The sequence below is a fragment of the Cygnus atratus genome, chromosome 6 (genome assembly GCF_013377495.2).
Source record: "Cygnus atratus isolate AKBS03 ecotype Queensland, Australia chromosome 6, CAtr_DNAZoo_HiC_assembly, whole genome shotgun sequence".
Lineage (NCBI taxonomy): Eukaryota > Metazoa > Chordata > Aves > Anseriformes > Anatidae > Cygnus > Cygnus atratus.
In genome coordinates, this window is record NC_066367.1 from 1,863,132 (window position 1) to 1,881,295 (window position 18,164).

General features: G+C 37.5%; 1 protein-coding gene across 15 annotated transcripts in view; it reads left to right on the forward strand.

Annotated features, from left to right (window-relative positions):
- The window catches only part of HECW2 (HECT, C2 and WW domain containing E3 ubiquitin protein ligase 2), a 181,584-nt gene extending 170,430 nt beyond the window's left edge, over window positions 1–11,154 (forward strand). For all 15 annotated transcript variants that reach the window (XM_050711418.1, XM_035536957.2, XM_035536958.2 and 12 more), the window contains 6 exons: window positions 847–976; window positions 1,550–1,696; window positions 2,278–2,392; window positions 3,120–3,205; window positions 4,348–4,460; window positions 9,486–11,154. In XM_050711418.1, the coding sequence (XP_050567375.1) occupies window positions 847–976; window positions 1,550–1,696; window positions 2,278–2,392; window positions 3,120–3,205; window positions 4,348–4,460; window positions 9,486–9,597 (703 nt within the window). In that variant the 3' untranslated portion in view covers window positions 9,598–11,154. The remainder of the gene's footprint in view (window positions 1–846; window positions 977–1,549; window positions 1,697–2,277; window positions 2,393–3,119; window positions 3,206–4,347; window positions 4,461–9,485) is intronic.
- Window positions 11,155–18,164: the final 7,010 nt, after the last annotated feature.

An 18,164-nucleotide genomic window follows, 5' to 3' on the forward strand; every position in this document is an offset into this window, starting at 1 on the left:
CAGATGGGGCATTGTGCCAAATCCATCAGCCTTGATGTATGGACTGTTACTGCAGGATGCCACTTCAACTACACTTAGAGTGTCCAACAGAAGTACAGGACTACTTGCTGACTTTATACATGCCCAAGAATGGGAGCAGGCAGGGAACCCTGCAGCTGAAAAGCAGCTTGCTTAGTGATTAGTCCCAGTGTCCTGTTTCACATAACATGATATTACCCAGAGTTAAGGAGAATGGCAGAAACTACCAACCCAGTATTGAACATTTTTAGCAGCTCACGTGTTCAAATTTTGGAGAAGAAACTGTTAAAAGTTGGCAATGGGCAGTTGGCTTACAGACTGAATTTGTAAAAGAAGGACCAGGTATGGAGAAATATGGCAAAAACTTTTTTTTCTTTAAGGAAAAAAAAAAGATATTCCTATGCTAAGCAGGCTATGTGAACAGACTTCTTTGCACAGTAAAGAGATGAGAGGTGGCAGTGTAGGACCATAAGCAAAAAGGACAGTAGTTTTCTGTTGTTAAAAACTTATTTCTTTTATGATTTGAAATTTTTCTCTCTTCAATCTATGTATTTTCAGAAAACATGGGACAGACTCACCGTAAGCCTGAAAAGCAAGTTAATAAATTTTGGATTTTTGTACATGAACAAAACCAGTTTTACTTATACATTAACTGCTATTGTTAAGCCAATAAAGAGAGATTTGAAATGGTATCTTCTTTATTCTGTTGATTTTTCTCTTAGCTCTCATTAATCTCAGTCTATTTCGCAGTACTGTTCTGAGTTTGGTTACTGAGCACACACTACTGCTATCAGCTGTATTTATGTATCTTTTTCTTGTTTATGTTAGACTCTGTGACCTGAGTGACCTGGAATATCTTGATGAGGAGTTTCACCAGAGTTTGCAGTGGATGAAAGACAATGATATACATGATATCCTAGACCTCACATTTACCGTAAATGAAGAAGTTTTTGGGCAGGTGTGCAATATTCTTTATTTCCTTTCCTTTCCTCTGTGTATTCTACTGCTAGATAAACATTCACTTGGACAGAAAAATGACTGTCATTCCATGCTAATTTGAACTTGGTTTTGTAAAATTCTAGTTGATGAAAACGTTGAACTCTCAGGAGTAGTTATCATTTGTAACCTGTCAAACATGAATTTCTGGTTAAGGAGATTTTCTTGAAACTGTCTGAAACATAAAAATTTCAGATTGTTTTGTTGGAGGTGGTTTCCCTAAATTTATTTGCAGTAGAGTTATCATTCAAAGGTATCACAACACCTTTGCTGTTACAATACTTCAGCAACTTTACTACTTTAATTTTTGTGAAGATCATTTTTTCCTTTCAGTTTATTCCTCTTACTTTGGACTAAATGTAATTTAATCCAAAAAGATGTGTTTTATGTTCCCTTGTTTCACATATTCCAATTTGCTAAAGTCAATCTTGGCTAGTGCTTTTGAGGAATTACTTCAACTTAGAAGTTTAAATCATTATAATTATTTATTTTGTCTTTATAATGCTATATTGTCACTTGGTCATTTTCCTCTAAGATCACAGAACGGGAATTAAAGCCAGGAGGAGCCAACATTCCAGTCACTGAAAAGAACAAGAAAGAATATATAGAAAGAATGGTAAAATGGAGAATTGAGAGAGGAGTTGTACAACAAACGGAAAGCCTAGTTCGTGGTTTTTATGAGGTAAAAAGAAAAAAAAAATTCCAGCTGAAATTTCATTTCTTCCTTTATCTCCCCAAAATATTTCTCTCCTATTTACTGAGTACACAATCACAAAAAGCATCATATACAAATAGAAGTGTCCTTACAGATATCTGTGTGTGCAAAAATCAGTGTTAGTCATTGACTTAAATGCTGTGGTTATAATACTTTTGATCGTTATTTGTATGATTAGCAGTGAATGCTTGCTAAAGTGACCAGTTTGTCTCTGCTTTGGGCCTTTGAGGTTCTGAGTGCATGCCATACTCAGCATTGCACATGTGAGTGTATTTCAAGGTGTTTCTCTCTCACCTGTCTTATCATGAACAACTAAATTGGATGTATTGAACTTAATTTGTCCTGAAATACTTCAATATTTGCCAATAAATTTCTGTCCCAAACTCTGTGGTCCTCCAATGCAACTGAATGGAACTGCAGCGTAAGAAATTAGGTCCGTGTATTTGCCTTTAAAAAGAAAACATTTAATTCTTTCTATTTGTGAGACAAATGTCTTATAAAGATAAGTGTCTTAGTAAGAGACAAGCCTTTTTTCTTTCCTTTCACAGGTGGTTGATGCAAGGCTTGTGTCTGTATTTGATGCAAGAGAACTGGAACTGGTTATAGCTGGAACAGCAGAAATTGACTTGAGTGACTGGAGAAATAATACAGAATATAGAGGAGGTAAGTTCTGTTTTTATTTGTTCATTGACAGTGTTGGGGGACCTGAAATTACCCAGTTTCTAGGTTTCTAATGTATCATCCTGTGCGATACATCTTTAGTATATTCTGCATTTCTCTGGCTAAGTTTGCTTTAGGAGAAGATATTTTGTCCATCTTAGTTTGCTACGTTGGAATTTTCCCCTACCTCTTTTTGTCTGGACAGCATCAAAAAGCACTCTTCTCCGCAGAAGGTACTGTACTCACTAGCACACTAGTAGAGTACCACCAAGACACTGGGGATAAATGGAAATGGTAAACATTCATTACCTCTTTTCCACTCTCAAAGAAGATAGGAAATCAGAAGTAATCCCAGCGACTGCAGGCTGCTAGTTAAGAACTGTTAAAAATGATGGGAGATTTGGGAATTCCTTCAAGAGAAACACTGCACTTTTAAATACATAAAGAGCAGAGCACTGGAATACTTCAAGAATTGGCTTTCCTATTAGTGATGGAATAGTGCAAGACATGCTTACAAAAGAGATTTATTTTTTTTTTGTCACAGTAAATTAATTCTCTAAGATTTGTAATTATTTCAGGAGGAGTTCTCTCTCAGCTCCTGCCTTTCGCTGCAATTTGATAAGAAATATGGCATTACAGTGGCTAGGGCCAAATTAGGAAAGATTTATTAACTGTTCTCTCAACCACTTTTATAATACTAAAGGTATAAAGGCTCTTCTTGTTTTAACAGGTTATCATGACAACCACATCGTAATTCGGTGGTTCTGGGCTGCTGTGGAAAGGTTCAACAACGAGCAACGACTAAGACTTTTGCAGGTAGGTTGTGTGTAGAAATAGTTTGCATCACTAAAATTAGATGCTAAAATAGTTCTGCCTAGGTGTATGATAGCCAAAAACAATGATGATGGCTAATGGGAGTAACCTGAATAACCTCAAGAGACTCAGAAAAATTTTAAGTGACTAAAGCTCACGGTCTATATTTTTATAGTTTTCTAATGTAAAAAATAAGTTTAAGATAAAGTATCTGATGTCAATAATCCTTTACTAGTGTTTTAGACTAGTGAAGACAGTAAAGCATAAAGACTACTAAAACTAAAAAACTGTAATTGGTTTTGCTATTTGGTAGAAATTATAATATTTGTACAGCTTATGAAAGAGCTTAGATGGAAGATGAAGTACTTCAAATTAGAAGATGATGATGAAAACCTGAAAATTAGTCCGATTCAATTTTCACTAAGTCAGCCTGCAGAATTTTGCTAATGAAGGACAAACTCCTTTCAACAGAGGAATACATGTGGGCTTACTATGGAGTTAAATTTTATGAAATACAGGTTATCTCCATTATAACTGTAAAGAAACAACCCCACACCCCAAACCATACCATGTGTTTGAGCACTTATCAAATCAGAATTTACATTGGATCATTGAATTACCCATGAGTAGGATGAAGGATTTTCTTTATCTATTTAAGTACTTTGCTTCAGAATTTAGTCCTTTTCTTATAGTATTCATTGCTGCAATATTGAAATCCACATGACCAAAAAGGCCTTACACAAAGCCATTATCCTATATGATTACCATTTTCTTAGTTACTCTTCATACAGAATAAAAACAGAAGGAAAAAATGACTTAGGCCTAAGCTGAAATAACTTGATATTAATGGTGTTTTATTCTACAGTACTTAGGTAGCATAATTTCTCATATTATGGCTTTCAAAGAGAATGCTTTGAAGGAAATTATTCTGGGAACCTGTCTGTTCTAGAGCCCTATTAGGAAACAGCATGTTTTCCTTTATCGTACATTTAAAGTAGCATCTATTACTTGTGTGTCACAAATTTACTTATTTTACAAATATTTTCACGTAAGCATTTGAACTGCAGTGAGTATGCTGATATAAATAAATTCCTAACCTGCACCATCTGCATCCAGTACCCTTGATGCTTTGTTTTTGCTGGCAGTTTGTTACAGGCACATCCAGCATACCTTACGAAGGATTTGCCTCTCTAAGAGGGAGCAATGGTCCAAGAAGGTTCTGTGTGGAGAAGTGGGGGAAGATCACTGCTCTTCCAAGGTACAACTGTGTGTAAAAATCACATTAGTGATGTTAATACTAGAGGTACATTGGAATATTAGTTACTAGAACAGCAGATAAGCCGTTTGAGAAACATAATCAAGTTTTAAGTGAATATGCGAATATACTTTGCCTTACTTGGAAATTTACGTCCTCACTGTTCCACTGTCTGATGCGTGCATTTTTCTTTGAACTCATTTTTTTTTCTCATAAGATGGACACGGCAGTGTAACTGACTGTGTGAGGCTGACATCTATATGTCAATGCTTACTTTAATGGAAAATGATATTAGAATGATTAACGACATCTAAACTTGATTTTGTTACATTTTGATTAAATCTGCAAGTATTTACTTGCTGAAGGTGCTGTTCATCATTTAGGAGCAAGGTTAATGCAAATGAAAATAAAGTAGCACCTGTGACAATGTCTGAGTGAAAGCCAATGCCAAACTTCTAGAATGGGATTCACATAGCCTTTAAAGTAGAGTTTAGTTGTGTAATTTTTATAATTTGATACCAAAACTGTGTGCAAGTCTGGAAGAAGCAAGCTGCGAATTGCAGAAAAGGTGTATTTTGAGTAAAGGGTTGTTTGACTTAAGAGTATGAGAGTCCAAGATGCAAGCAGGATTTGAGTTGTGCAAGGCCTTGAAGACAAGAAGCAGCATTTAAATTGGGTAGTGACATGTTTGGAGGAGTAGGATAAGAAAAAAAAAGTAGGATGCGAAAAAAAGTTGCTTTTTTAATTGTTTGATTTTGTAAAGACAGAAAAAGAGAGTTGTTTTCAAAGCTTAATGGTAACAATACCAGGACTAGAATAATGACATTTGACTGATACAAGAAACCCCTTCTAGCATGAGCACTTCATTGACAATAAATAAATAAATAAAATTGCAGGTTCCAGCCTTTTCCATATTGTGAGGAAGCTGATACGTTTCCGGAAGTTTCCCTTTCATCCAGTTCTGGAATTCTGCAGTCTCTAGAATGAGTTAACAGCTGTTAGAAATACAGTTAACATGTAAAATGTAGGTGAACTAACTGATTAGCCACATCTCAGCTTTTAGTCTGCTTCTTGTAATTTGTGGTAGTAGCTTTGGACTGGAGTGATCCATGGAAGAAATTCAACCTAAATCTAAGCCCATTCCTCCTAAACAGATTCCTCAGGAATAACTTGCATTCAGAGCCTAGTTTTAGGCACAAACTGGTTGTACAACACATGGAGAGTTTCTCTGACCAGCAACCCTTAGCTGCTTTCTCCAGCTTAATGTCAGAGGCAGGGACATCTCTTGGGTTCTCTCCGGCCTGCAGGCTGCCATTTGAACCACACTGAGAAAGTCAAAGAAACAGAAACAACAGTGTGAAATCCACAGACATAGCAGGTAGCCTTTAAACAAAGCCATCTTGCCACCTTATGGTACAAGATAAGCAAATTCTGGAAATGGATATTTCAAACTAAATAATATCTTTCAGAGGCTTAATGATACCTTGTAGTCAGATAAGCCTACTTTGTTATGAATGACCTATGGGCTAGTTTTGATTCTGTTTAAAAAAGAAAAAGCTTTGATTTTCTTTTTCAATTATTTCTGACCTAAATCTAATCATTTGTTTTAAGTTTAAGTAAGAAAGTGGATTGTGGAAGCCTATCTGCATGTTCTCTAATACTGAAATTCCTGGTGCTAACAAGCACAGCTTGCAGTGTGGAAAAGGTCAGGACTTGCCTGAACAGGATGCTCAGAATGTCCTCTGAAAAAATTGTGCAGAGCCCTGACTGTCATAAACTGCAGAATAAAACTACTTCTTGTAGAGCAACATGGAGAAATGTGTAGAGAATATAAACTACCATATTCAGTTCAGCAAGTAAGGGGGAAATGCCAGCTCTTCGCATTTAGGAGAATCATGCACTTCAGTTTTAATTTATGATTCCCTTGTTTAGGAAACATTTGATTTCTGTCTCTGTAGATAGCTTTTAACATACTTTCACAAATGTGAAAGCTCAAGTAACCCAATGCTACAGTGCTTGTTAAAATAAACAACTGTGTATGACAAACATCTACAGTTGTTGTGAGTTGGCAATTCCTGGCATTCATATGTGGAACTTCGACCTCATAAAAAATAACTGATCTTCCATGTTTACACTTAAATGGACTAAGCCCTAAGCAGAAAGCTGTATTTGCATTTTAAAATATCTAGTTCCTGTGTACAGTCTAGCTTCAGCCCAAGTCTCACCAGCTTCAAAGGCTTACTGTGCAAACACCAAGTAGTACTGGCTGGAAAGTAAGACATTGTTAACAGCGATCCTGAATAGCAAACTTTCAGTTTTCCAAACAAGTCCTGTGTGTAAACACATTGCTGGATCTGATGAGAATGCTGCCCTAGGACTCTCTGACTCTTGCTGATTCTCAGATAACTAAAGCATTTGTGTTCAGGCACCATCACTCACTTGTGGCAGTGTTACAGTTTGTAAATCGCTCTTTTAATTTCAGTGGGAGTGCTTGTAAAATCTGATAATGCTTGGCATGAGTGTGGTAAAAGCTAGGATTCAACAAGTCAGTGGATTTTGCTTTTTTTTTCCTGTTTCTAAAATAACTACTGCACAGCTTAAAAACACACAAAAACACCTGTCCCTATTTCTTCTTCTTGATTTTGAGGCACAGAAGGCAACTAATATAGTTATGTAGGTTTGTGATTGTGGTTTAAATGTCTCTGAATATAAACAAACATATTAATTTGATATGGAGTTTACACTGTTCTGATTGCTGTGTAATCAGTTGTGCTGAATCAAGAGTGAGATTTCTGTGAGACACATCAGGTTGCTTAGCTGATATCACTGTCTTTTACAGTAGTAAGTCAGTAGCATGTGAAAGGCCCTGAAAAGGCTGATTTTTATGAGTTTGGCTTAACTATTGCTATCCCTGATGCCACTTCTATTCCTTTCTTTCACGTTGTGTTGTATATCAGACTAAATCAACAGGGGGACTGTTATTCTTTCAGTTCACTTCCTTGCTGAGAAGTTGGTTGTGCTCCAGGTAGCTTTCATTGCTGTACAGATAGGAGCTAATGGTAATGCATGCAATGATTCACATGCAAATAGCATGCATCTTGCTGCTGGACTTTACCCTAAGTCACTCTATTTTACTGCTGTAATACCGTTCAAAATGTAATGAAGTGGAGATTAACTGGAAATTTAGACTTCAGGAACCAAGGTATTTTTCCTTATGTCATCAAATGTGAGTCCAAGAAGATGAACAATTAGTGTCCACATGATTTGGTATGTTGGAATGGGAAAATGCTGTCCAGAGAAGAAAAACCTTTCCTCCTGGAGGCTTAAAATTTTCTTGTGAGGGTGAGAAAGGCATACATTCCCTCAGTAGGCCAAGATCTTAAGTTTTTGTCTTCTTTAATGACTTGGTTTTCCAAAGTAGGTGATTATGTTTTTAAAATTGCCCTTAAAATTAAGATAAAACTCAATTCTCTTAATAAATGTAGATAATATGCCAAATTACTATTAAACCAGCTTGTAATGAATCCCTCACTAATTATATACTGTGTCTTTTATAAGTTGTGGTTTTACAGCCCACACAGCATGATCCATACTTCTAATGAGTGGTTGTCAGCCCCAAGCAGCAGAAGCATGTGGTTAGGCTGTGAATTGCCTAAGACTCTTCCACAATCTTCACTGAACCCGAGCAGTCACTGAGCCCTTCCAGACACTGTGCTCCAGTTGCCCATTTGCTGCTGGGTGTAAATCAGCCTCTTTCTTCTAAATGGAAATTTCTATTTAAATCATCATCATAATAATGAAGGCAATAATAGTTTACTCTGTTACTTGGTAAGAATTTTGGAAAGGCAAAACAGAAGTACAGAGAAAGCCTTCCTTCAAGAGCCTTAGTGGGGTGGCAGAGTGGAAGAATTTTTACCAGGCTCCTGGAGTACAGGCTGGGGAAATGCTCTCTCCACTATACAGTACATACTACGAGTGTACTTTCAAGCATACTGTATTTAGGGGTGCAAAATTCAATTTTTAGTATAAATCTTCAAAGTGGGAAAGATACTTCCTCCAGCTTTCCTTCCTATCATTTCTTCCTCAAGAACATACCACATTAAAAGCTCTATCTATTTCAGTAGAGCAGGCTCATCCACTATGGTGCTTTAGAAAGTATCTTCCTTAGCCTACACTGAAGCCAGGCAAGGACACTCGTTCTACTAAAAGAAGAAACTTTTGTCATCTCCCTTTTCATTCCCTGGAAGAGGTTTCAAGAGTCAGTTCAAAGCCTCAGAAAACTGAGGCAGATGGACTTTGGAAACTGAGAAATAAACCACGTGGTTTTCCTCTTCAGAAAACAGGATGGTATGTTATAGCTACTTGCATAGTTTTGTGTAATTACAAAAAGTAGTATTCTAAAGGTCATTGACTTGCAGGGCCAGATACACACACAGTGTAAATCAGCACAAGCAGTAACTTCCCAGCAACATGATCTGTGTGCTGAGGAAATGTACGAGGAAGAGCATCCAATTTGTCTGTTCTTTATTACTATGGGATTGTTTCCTTGTATATCTTGCATATTTCTTAATCTTTCATCAAATCTAATAACTTATGCATATTCATCATACTGAAATGGACTGTTTATGATTACAAATACAGTATTCAAATATCATCAATACAGAAAAATAAATTACTTTTCTTAAGATCCATTTAAAGCCAAGGTTTCAGAACAGACTGCTTGATTTGTACCATGTTATATCATTCTCTTCTCCTGCACATTTAATGGATAAAATTTATCGCATGCCTCCTGAGCTGTCATTGTGTTTCTAAAGGCCTTCATACATGCTCCTTACTGGTTATTTTAATTAGAAAAAAAGTGCATTAAACCTTACTACTTGTTCAGTTGGAAAACATCATTTGACAGAAGAACAGTCTTCTGAAAGAATACCATCTGGCCATCTATATGCATGCATGTATCAGTCTGCATATTTTCTTTTGAACTTTTTAAATAATGTACTTCTCTACCTCCTCTTTATTTCCCCTCAGGGCTCACACTTGTTTCAATCGTCTGGACCTTCCCCCTTATCCATCATTCTCTATGCTATATGAAAAACTGTTGACAGCAGTTGAAGAGACAAGTACTTTTGGACTTGAGTGATGCACAAACCACAGTGCCCGGCTCTTTGGACTTTTGTGGATCTGCCTTCTCAAAGAATGAATGAACGTTTGTATTGGATTTCCTAGAGGAAAATTGTTTTATGATGCAATTCAAATAATGAGGTTCCATGAAAGAGCTTATGAAGCAATTATAAAGCGTTGCGATAGTGGCAGAATTCTCTGCAGTGAATCTAGAGTGTGCCTGACGTGCAGGGAAAAACAAGTCTTGCAATCCACACTTTTTCAGGTTGGCCAAACTTGTTATGTTTTATTTTCTGAGCAAACAAGAAATGTGTGATCCTGTGTTGTGATCAACCTGACTACTGCAAAACTGACATGTACCTGAAAACTGGATTTCACCAGAGTTGCTGAATAGAAAATTCAAGTCAAAATGTGAAATCATTCAGGCCCCCACCTACTCAGTAAATTAGCGAAAAATCATACGATATACTTTTTTTTTTTAAGACTATTCATGAAGGTACATTACTTTATGCCATATGTTATAACAGCATATTCAGTATTTGCTGTACCTAAGACTACGAGTGCCTGCATGGTGTGCACCATAGAATTCAAGTTCCTGTGACAGAAGTGAATTGGAAGGAAAGTCAGTAAGAAAGGATGCAATAACAATGGCTTGCATTAAGGAGGTTTGTGGAAATGTGTTTGCCAGTGCTGTATATGACAAAAGATGAGCTGTTAAATGAACTTAATAACTTCATAAAATCAGACTGATTTTATGGTTTGTACTGCATGGAAACTATTTTAAGAAGAAACTAGAAATTTATCGCAGCATATCAGGAAAAAAAATCCTAACACAGCGACTTCTGTTTATTTTTATAGGCTCATTGTATTACGTTTCTTAGAGTGTACACAGGAAACAAACAAAAATGCTCTTTCTGTTTTTGTCACTTTCCATGCTTGGACAGACATTCTGCTAGTGTTTATTCTTTGAGCACTATCAAAGGAAAAAAAAAAAGCCTTTTATTTTTATAAGAGTAAAAAACTCCCAAAAATATTTTGCACTGAATGTACCAAAGTTGATGGGACATTACGATCTGACTGACAGCAAACTGTATCACTATCAAGTATCTATAAAAACGCTTAGGAACCAGGCTTTCTTCATGGTGCCATGTCTATAGATATCAGGACTGTGCACATAAGTAATAATTTTATAATACTATATGTGATATCGTAATATGCATTTATTTTAAATGCATCTGGATCATTTTTCATGCATTGGATAACTTAATGCAGTGGAGTTTAATACAGATATTTCATATGCTCCCCACAACTTTTTATTTGTACAGCACCATGAAACACTAGCTCGTTTGGAAATCTATGAGTAACCTACTCTAAGGTGAGTCACTGGTCATAATGCCACTGTTCATATCAATGAACTCCTACAAGATGTAAAGTGTTCATTGTGTCTTGCCTCTTCACTGACAAATAGTTTTCTTATAAAATGTTATTTGAAAGAATTTTTATGGTATATCAAACATTGCATGGACACAAATTTCCTCATGCTTAATTTTGCTGAAATACACAAGGCTTGCTTGCATCTATTTTTGGTACTTTCCTCTAGATGGTCTTGTGGAACACGAATGCGGCTGAGCACTTTCTTGTACAGCTGCTGTAACGCAGTGCGTCCACATGTTTTAAATTCCAGGAAGTTGCACGTGGACACTGGATGACAAGAACATCAATCTAGCTTTGTGCTAGTCTTCTTGGTAGCACTGAAGCACAGCATGCCCTGTTTCGTGGGAATAGTAGCCTCTGAAATAAACTTAACGTTCTCACTTTGGAGATTCTTGAAAGGGCATCTCAGGGAGGTATCCTGCTCGTTCCTGTGGGAGTGTTTTTCCTATGGAGGTGAATGTCAGCGGAGGTGTTGTCAGCAAAGACTGCCATTCCACCCTCCAAGTGGGAAGGCAGGTGCAGCTGTGGTGGTGGCTGCAAAGACTGAGGAAACCCTTCAGGCTTCCTGAGCAAGTGTTACCTGTGCAAAGGAAACCCCACTTGCAAAATCAGAGTGAAAGTATTCTTTGATTTCAGGAATAATTGAGCTTCTGCATGACATCTGGGACTGTTACCTAAGTAACATAGGTTCTCCTGCTCTACTTCTGGCTGGCATGAAGTAGCAAAGAAAAATCCAAACATCTCCCTATTTTTACACACATATTTATCAGTCTTTGCTAAAATTGCACATCACAGATGCTAATGCACACCTTTTTTCAGAACACGGATGAGCGAGCAGTAGGCAAACTGACTTTTCATCAGGTCACTCCAGCATGGCTCATGTTTCATATGATCCATTCACTGAGTAGCTAAAACTCAGGCACTCAAATCAGAGTGCAACTTTTGCTCAGTTGAAGGACTGCAGAATTTTGATTTTACACTCCTGTGTTATCTGTGGTCTAAAAAGGAGATTTCCCAGGTGGAAACTGTGTCTACGATTTTTGAACCAGAAACTCCTTGCAATGAAAAGTTTAAATATTTGGCACACAGTAAGTTTATACTAGTCTGCCTTTAAGTTATGCTTTTGTACAAATCAAGAAGAATAAATGCATCTTGTCAGTTTTTATTTAAATATATTTACTACACCTATTTGTTCTGTGTTTATGCATACATAAATAATTGAAATCAGTCACGATGATCCAGTATTCTGTAAAGATGTGATAGGATCAACAGCGGGTCAGCTGTCAAAAGAAATCTGGAATCCATGTAGCATTAAGATCCAGAGAGACTGAGAAGCTGCTTCTTGCTCTTTTGCTGCCAACATCACCTGGAGGACTCTCAAGAAATCCTGTTTGAAAGTGATGAAGAGTTAGCTGCCCAGATACAGCTACCTGTGCTGCCTCGAGCACGTGGCTGGCTCTCAGTGATTATATAGGCAGTGCTGTTGCTCTGAAGAGATAAGCAGGGAGGGTGTACAGAAAAGGAAGCCTGACCTTTGTCAGACCAGTACACCTCCTGGCTATGGAGTGAAATATTCTCTCCTCAGTGTGGGAAGCCTTTCCCATTGAACATGTCCCAAGTGATAGCCAACTTTTGTGTCCTGCAGATGCAATCAGCAACCATAGCGCTTTAGCTTATGTCACGCTGTGGCAGGCACAAGGGCCCAGAATAGAGAAAGATGAAGAAGCATTTCCAAAAGCTCTGTACTTCCTCTGAGATTTTCCAGACAGTGCTAAGGAGCTTTCCACTTAGGAAGGAAAAAAGCTAGTCTTCAAGAAGTAGACAAAAGATTCCCTTCGGCTATAGCCATGATGACAACCTGTACTAACTTCACCTACAGCATCTTCATCAGACAAAGTCTAAGCACCCGCAGAGTTGAAGTGAGGTGCCCATGTTTCCTGCTGTGCCAGGAAGCTGAGCCATGAACTGCTAGCCAAAAAGCAGCCAGCAGGTCCTTGCACACTGCGTAATGCCCAGCACCCCAGGAACCATGCCCACCTCTTCCTGGGGTGCACCTGTGCCAGGTCTCAGCACCCCTGGGCATACCAACAGTCAGCTGAACCACAACACTCCTAAATACACCAGGAAAGCTTGTCATCATTGACTTTATCCAATGCGGTGCCTACTGTAGCAAGCAGTTACCCATTCAAAAGCTGCAAGCCAGCGTGCTTACTGTAGCAGTGTTTTCACCCACAGCAGGTGGGAGATGGCTGTCTGTTACCTTTGTAACACCTTCAGCAGCACGTTGCAGGTTATCTTGTGAAAGTATTCTTTCAATCCAAAATAAAATCCCATTTAACACGATTCTAATCAAAAGCAAACCTTTTCCCTCACTCTCTACCTGCTTTTTTCCTTGGTATTCATCAAATATTTGCCCCTTTCCTTGCTTTTAAAAATAGTTTTTGTTGTCCATGTTGTGAACCTACCATAAAAAGGTGTTAATAATGCTTAGAGAGCATCTAGGGTGAAATCTGTCTGCATATGCAGGTGTGCTGGGCACATCATGAGCTCCACAATTAAAGCTGTTAACCTTAGTGAATATATGTAATCCTTAGTGAAACTGAAAATCGAGGCAGCAGCATGCTGGCAGGACATCAGATGAAGTTTCTGGCTTGAGATAAACTGGCAGTGGACTGGCAGTTTGCTCAGTTTCAAATTATAGGAAAGAAAGCAGTTTTGTGGTTTCCTATGTATTTTTAATCCTTTTTAAAAGTCAAAAAAAAAAAAAAAAGGCTTCCTTCTGAAGCATTAGCACTGGTATCATCTGGTTGCTGACTCTAATCTCAGCAGTATTAATTGCAGATGTAAAGTCATGACAGTGCTATCTGCAGAGGTTTCTGGAGATGTGTGCAAGCATCCTGTCTCTGGAATGAAGGAATTCCTATGCACAGAAGGGGAATCTCTGGTAGCTGTGTTTGAATAGCCTGTGTAAGTTCATTTCCCATGGCATAAAGCAAGTTAATTCTTTTTAGTGATTGAAACTTGCTTGTATTAAATTATACTAGCAGTTACATTTTCTTGCCACCGATTTTAAGCGGAGGACTAATCTATTCCTGTTAGCACTAATGGGAATTGGGCAATAAGGATGGTCTCCAGTCGTAGTTACAAACTTAACCAGAAGAGTGTTAATGTTAACCTTGCAGTATTAATGCTCAACCATCACTGCTATTTTCCCTTCTCATCCCTTCCTCCCTGGGCAAGCAAATTGAACTCCAAGCAAAATTTCAGAATAATTACTCAAACGTGGCTTCTCAAACTGTTTGCATTTTGGCTTTACTATGCAGTCTGAAACAGAACTGCAGAAGTATTAGGGGCTGATTAGCTCACCAATTGCAAGTAAAAAAAAAACTTTACAACTTTATTAGCATAGTCACAGTGGCTGCTGTTGGACTAGTCTAACCTTTTACTTAAATATTTTACAATAAAAAAGCATAAAGCATTGAATTTGAAATTCCTTGCTTTCAGGGAAAATAAATATATGTTAGGTAAGTAGTAGGGGGAGAGAACTTTACTGTAAATCCATTAAGGTTAAAAGCCTTTTTATGACCCATTTTTGCTACTAACATGCAAAATTATAAAGCTAGCCATATAAACACACAGTTTTCACAGTGTGTGTGTTGGTTTACTTGTTGCATGTAGGCCATTAGCTTCACCGTGCTTCTGTTTGGTTTCAGACTGGTGCAAATGCAGTAGACGTCTAATATTTCAAACATTCATTGCTATGAAAAGGTTTTTATTGAAGCATTTGTAGTATTTTCTAAAATAGTTTTGCTGGAAAGAAAAGTATTGTTCAGGCTGAAACTTAATTTAGGGCTCTACTTTACAGATTTTGCTCAGTGACGTTATGCCATAAGTATTGTAAGGTAAACTCATGATTAATTTTAGAGTTCTGATTAAAATCAGTGACATACTGACCATTTTGTCACTGCTTAGAAAGACTACTGGCTGTAGGTAAAAGGATGACAGTCAAGGACTCCTCTGAATGGCTACAACCCGTAGTAGTATCTGTATGTATTCAGAATGCAATTACAATACTTCCTGAGAGCTATTGTGAAAAAATTACTACACTCATTAATCAGCCCCCTTCTAAATTGATAATTGGAATTTTGAACTTGATTCCTTTATGTACCAAGTGCAGTCAGATTACACTGCAAATGTAACCTGTAAAAAACAAATATAATTGTAGATGCCTTCTGACAATTCTCTTAAACTCATGGTGAATGTGAAAGGAAGCCAAGCTGTTTCTTCAATCCTAGATTCCTTTAAAAAACTTCTGAGTAATGAAAATTGTGGTATTTTTTGTTGTTTTTCCAGTTTGTGTTTGTTTTTTTTTAACTTCTAGAAACTTCTCCTTCGGCCCCTACTAGAAAAGGCTCTGTCTGTCTTAGAGGGTTTTTACTAAGCACTCAGGAGGTATATTGTTCCACTAATTTAACATAGTTTTGTGCTGACGTCAATATAATCAGTTTTTAAACATAGAGACCTACAAAACTCCATAGGACTCTGGTCTCCCTTATGCTGGGCTGCCTTCCAAAGGCTGGCCATCCTCTCCTTTTTAATTGCACATAATCCTGCAATCACCTGGAGACAAATGCTGATGGCCTACACTGACTGTAACTGTAGTATCAGAGTGAGATTGTGGTGGTGTTTATTTTTTCCATCAAGAATTAAACTGGTCTCCTTTGCAATGAGAACCAGCTCCCTTCAGTACAAAGAGTCGATGGGATCGTAGTTCCTCTCACACTGTGAACAGTTGAAGAAAAAACATCTCTTAACCTAATAGTACTAGATGTTTTTTGGAAACCGGGCATGTCATTAGGTATCCAAGGGTCAAATGTGCTTTGACTTCAGTTTTGCCAAGTTCATAGCGAGGCAGGGGATTTTTCCTGTGATATTTTCTGTTGACAGAATTGTCCAATTCTCGTAAGCTGCTTCAGGCTGTTGGCTGGAAGCACAAGCCCTCACAGGGACGCAGGTGAGCGTGGATCCGGAGATCACAGCAGAGGGGGAATTGTTTTTGTAGTGAGGTCCGTGCCTTCCACAGATGGAGGCTTTGTCGTACAGCCCTTCAACTGGTTTCTTCCAAAGGGTATTTCACATCTCTATTGCCTGTTAGTTGCAGTACAAGCAGCTCCTCACATATTCTATTGACTATTCAAAAGCTCTCGTGTTAAATCAGGAGAATTACAATTTTTATAGTTAAAAATATTCATCTAACAACAGAAATCTGGCCAATGAAAAAATACTTTGCTGAGACATCATATTCGATGGTCATGCTGACTGTAGTCAGACATTGGAGCTGAGATTACTACATGAATAAGTAAATAAATCTCTGACGCCTCATAAATAGTGCTAAGGAAGGAATGTAATTGTAGGTGCTGTAATGATAAGATACGGCAGTTCTACAACATGCGAAATGGAGCTGTGGAACAGTGCTTAAAGTGGAGACAAGACTGAAGGAGTAGGGACAGGAAAAGGACTGGGCTTGGAAATAGCTAGTGGGGCAGTGAGCTGTGCTGACCACTGGATGTACAAAAGGAGATACTTTTAGCTTGAAAATTAGGCTATGATAATGTACCATGGAAAAATGACTATTTATCCTGAAATACATTACTGTTACTACCACTGGAAGACATGTTTTGGCTAATTATTTCAGGTTTTGAAAATCTAAAGCACACAATCTGAAAACCATTTTCTGTTTTTGTTTATTTCTTGTTTTACCTTTTTTTATTTTTTAATTTGACTGCTCTCAGGAAAATGAAAGCTTCTAAATAAGGGTTGTGTCTGGAAGTCCTTTTTAACTGGTTTTACAAATAATTATTATATTTACTACTAGCTGCATTTGGCAAGAGAAATAGTATCTGTTAAAAAGTTAAATCTTCACTACTTAAGAGGACTTTCATTTTAAATGTGATGGGCCAAACCCCCAACATTTAGCTGTGTGAAAAGGTAGGTTTGTTTTTTTTAGTGTTTGAGTTTTGTGTTATGGTTGTGTAAGAACTATGAATTTCCACAAAGAGTTTTTTTGTCATTCTGGGATTGATGTGAAGTTTCTAAAGGTTATTTAAGATAATAAAACTATTCTCAGTTATCTTGTTAGCTTTGGCCAAGCCGATGCAAGTCTTGAGTTCATTCACACTCTAGTGACATTGTCAGAAAAAGTATCAAGTAAGAGGACAGGAAGAATTTCAAGACCTGGTTGTCTACCTAAAAGCTGACCTGGTTCTTTACCTAAAAGCCAAGACTATTGGATATCCAGGTCTGGTATAAAAGTAAAAAGAAGAATTCCTTGCAAGTTTTCTTCTTCAGCATGGTAACTGAGGTGGGAAGAGTTTCATGTAAACTTAAGTCCTAAACTAGAAGACATTTAGTGTGTTGGACCATAATGGTTCAATAGTTCCATAGAGCAGGACATTTTTCTGCAACGAGTCTGCAACACTCAGGAGACTGCTGTTTATTATCAGCATTGCAGGGAGGAAGACGAATTATGATAATATTAAGTACGTATATCATCTTAGGAGGATGCTTTTTCTTTGTACTCTGTTTTTCCTTGGAATGAAATAGCCTTGAGGGCATCCACAAATTCTGATCAGTAAGGCTGCTTTTTGTATAAGTGATTGAACATTTACACTTGTAAGGCTTGGTACAGTATGGAAGGAGAATACTTTGGAGTAAAGAAGGTCTTGAGGGATGTGGTGTAGAGTACTGGCTCCCCCAGGTCAGTCAGTATTCTTGCCCTTGCTAGGCTATGGTTTGGGTCAGCATGTTTGAAAGCGCATATAGTTTTACAAGTTTTTGTAGTGGGGATGCAGGCATCCAGAATCTTAACAGGTATATAGGTGCATCTCCCTCATTTTTGACAATTACTTGATATAATTTTATACCAAGTTATTTGTTTTTAAAGAATTTCAGGCACTGAGAATATAGAGTGCATATTTATTTCTAAGCTTTAAGTAGAACACGTGGTGTATTTTTTAATCCTTTCCATATGTTTCAGTTAAGTGTTCACAAGACTATATATCAAATACAATACCAAGTTTTTCTATCTTTCTACAAGCTAATTTGTTTCATCTGAATTTGGTATATGTCTTTCAAAAAATACTAAATGGGGAA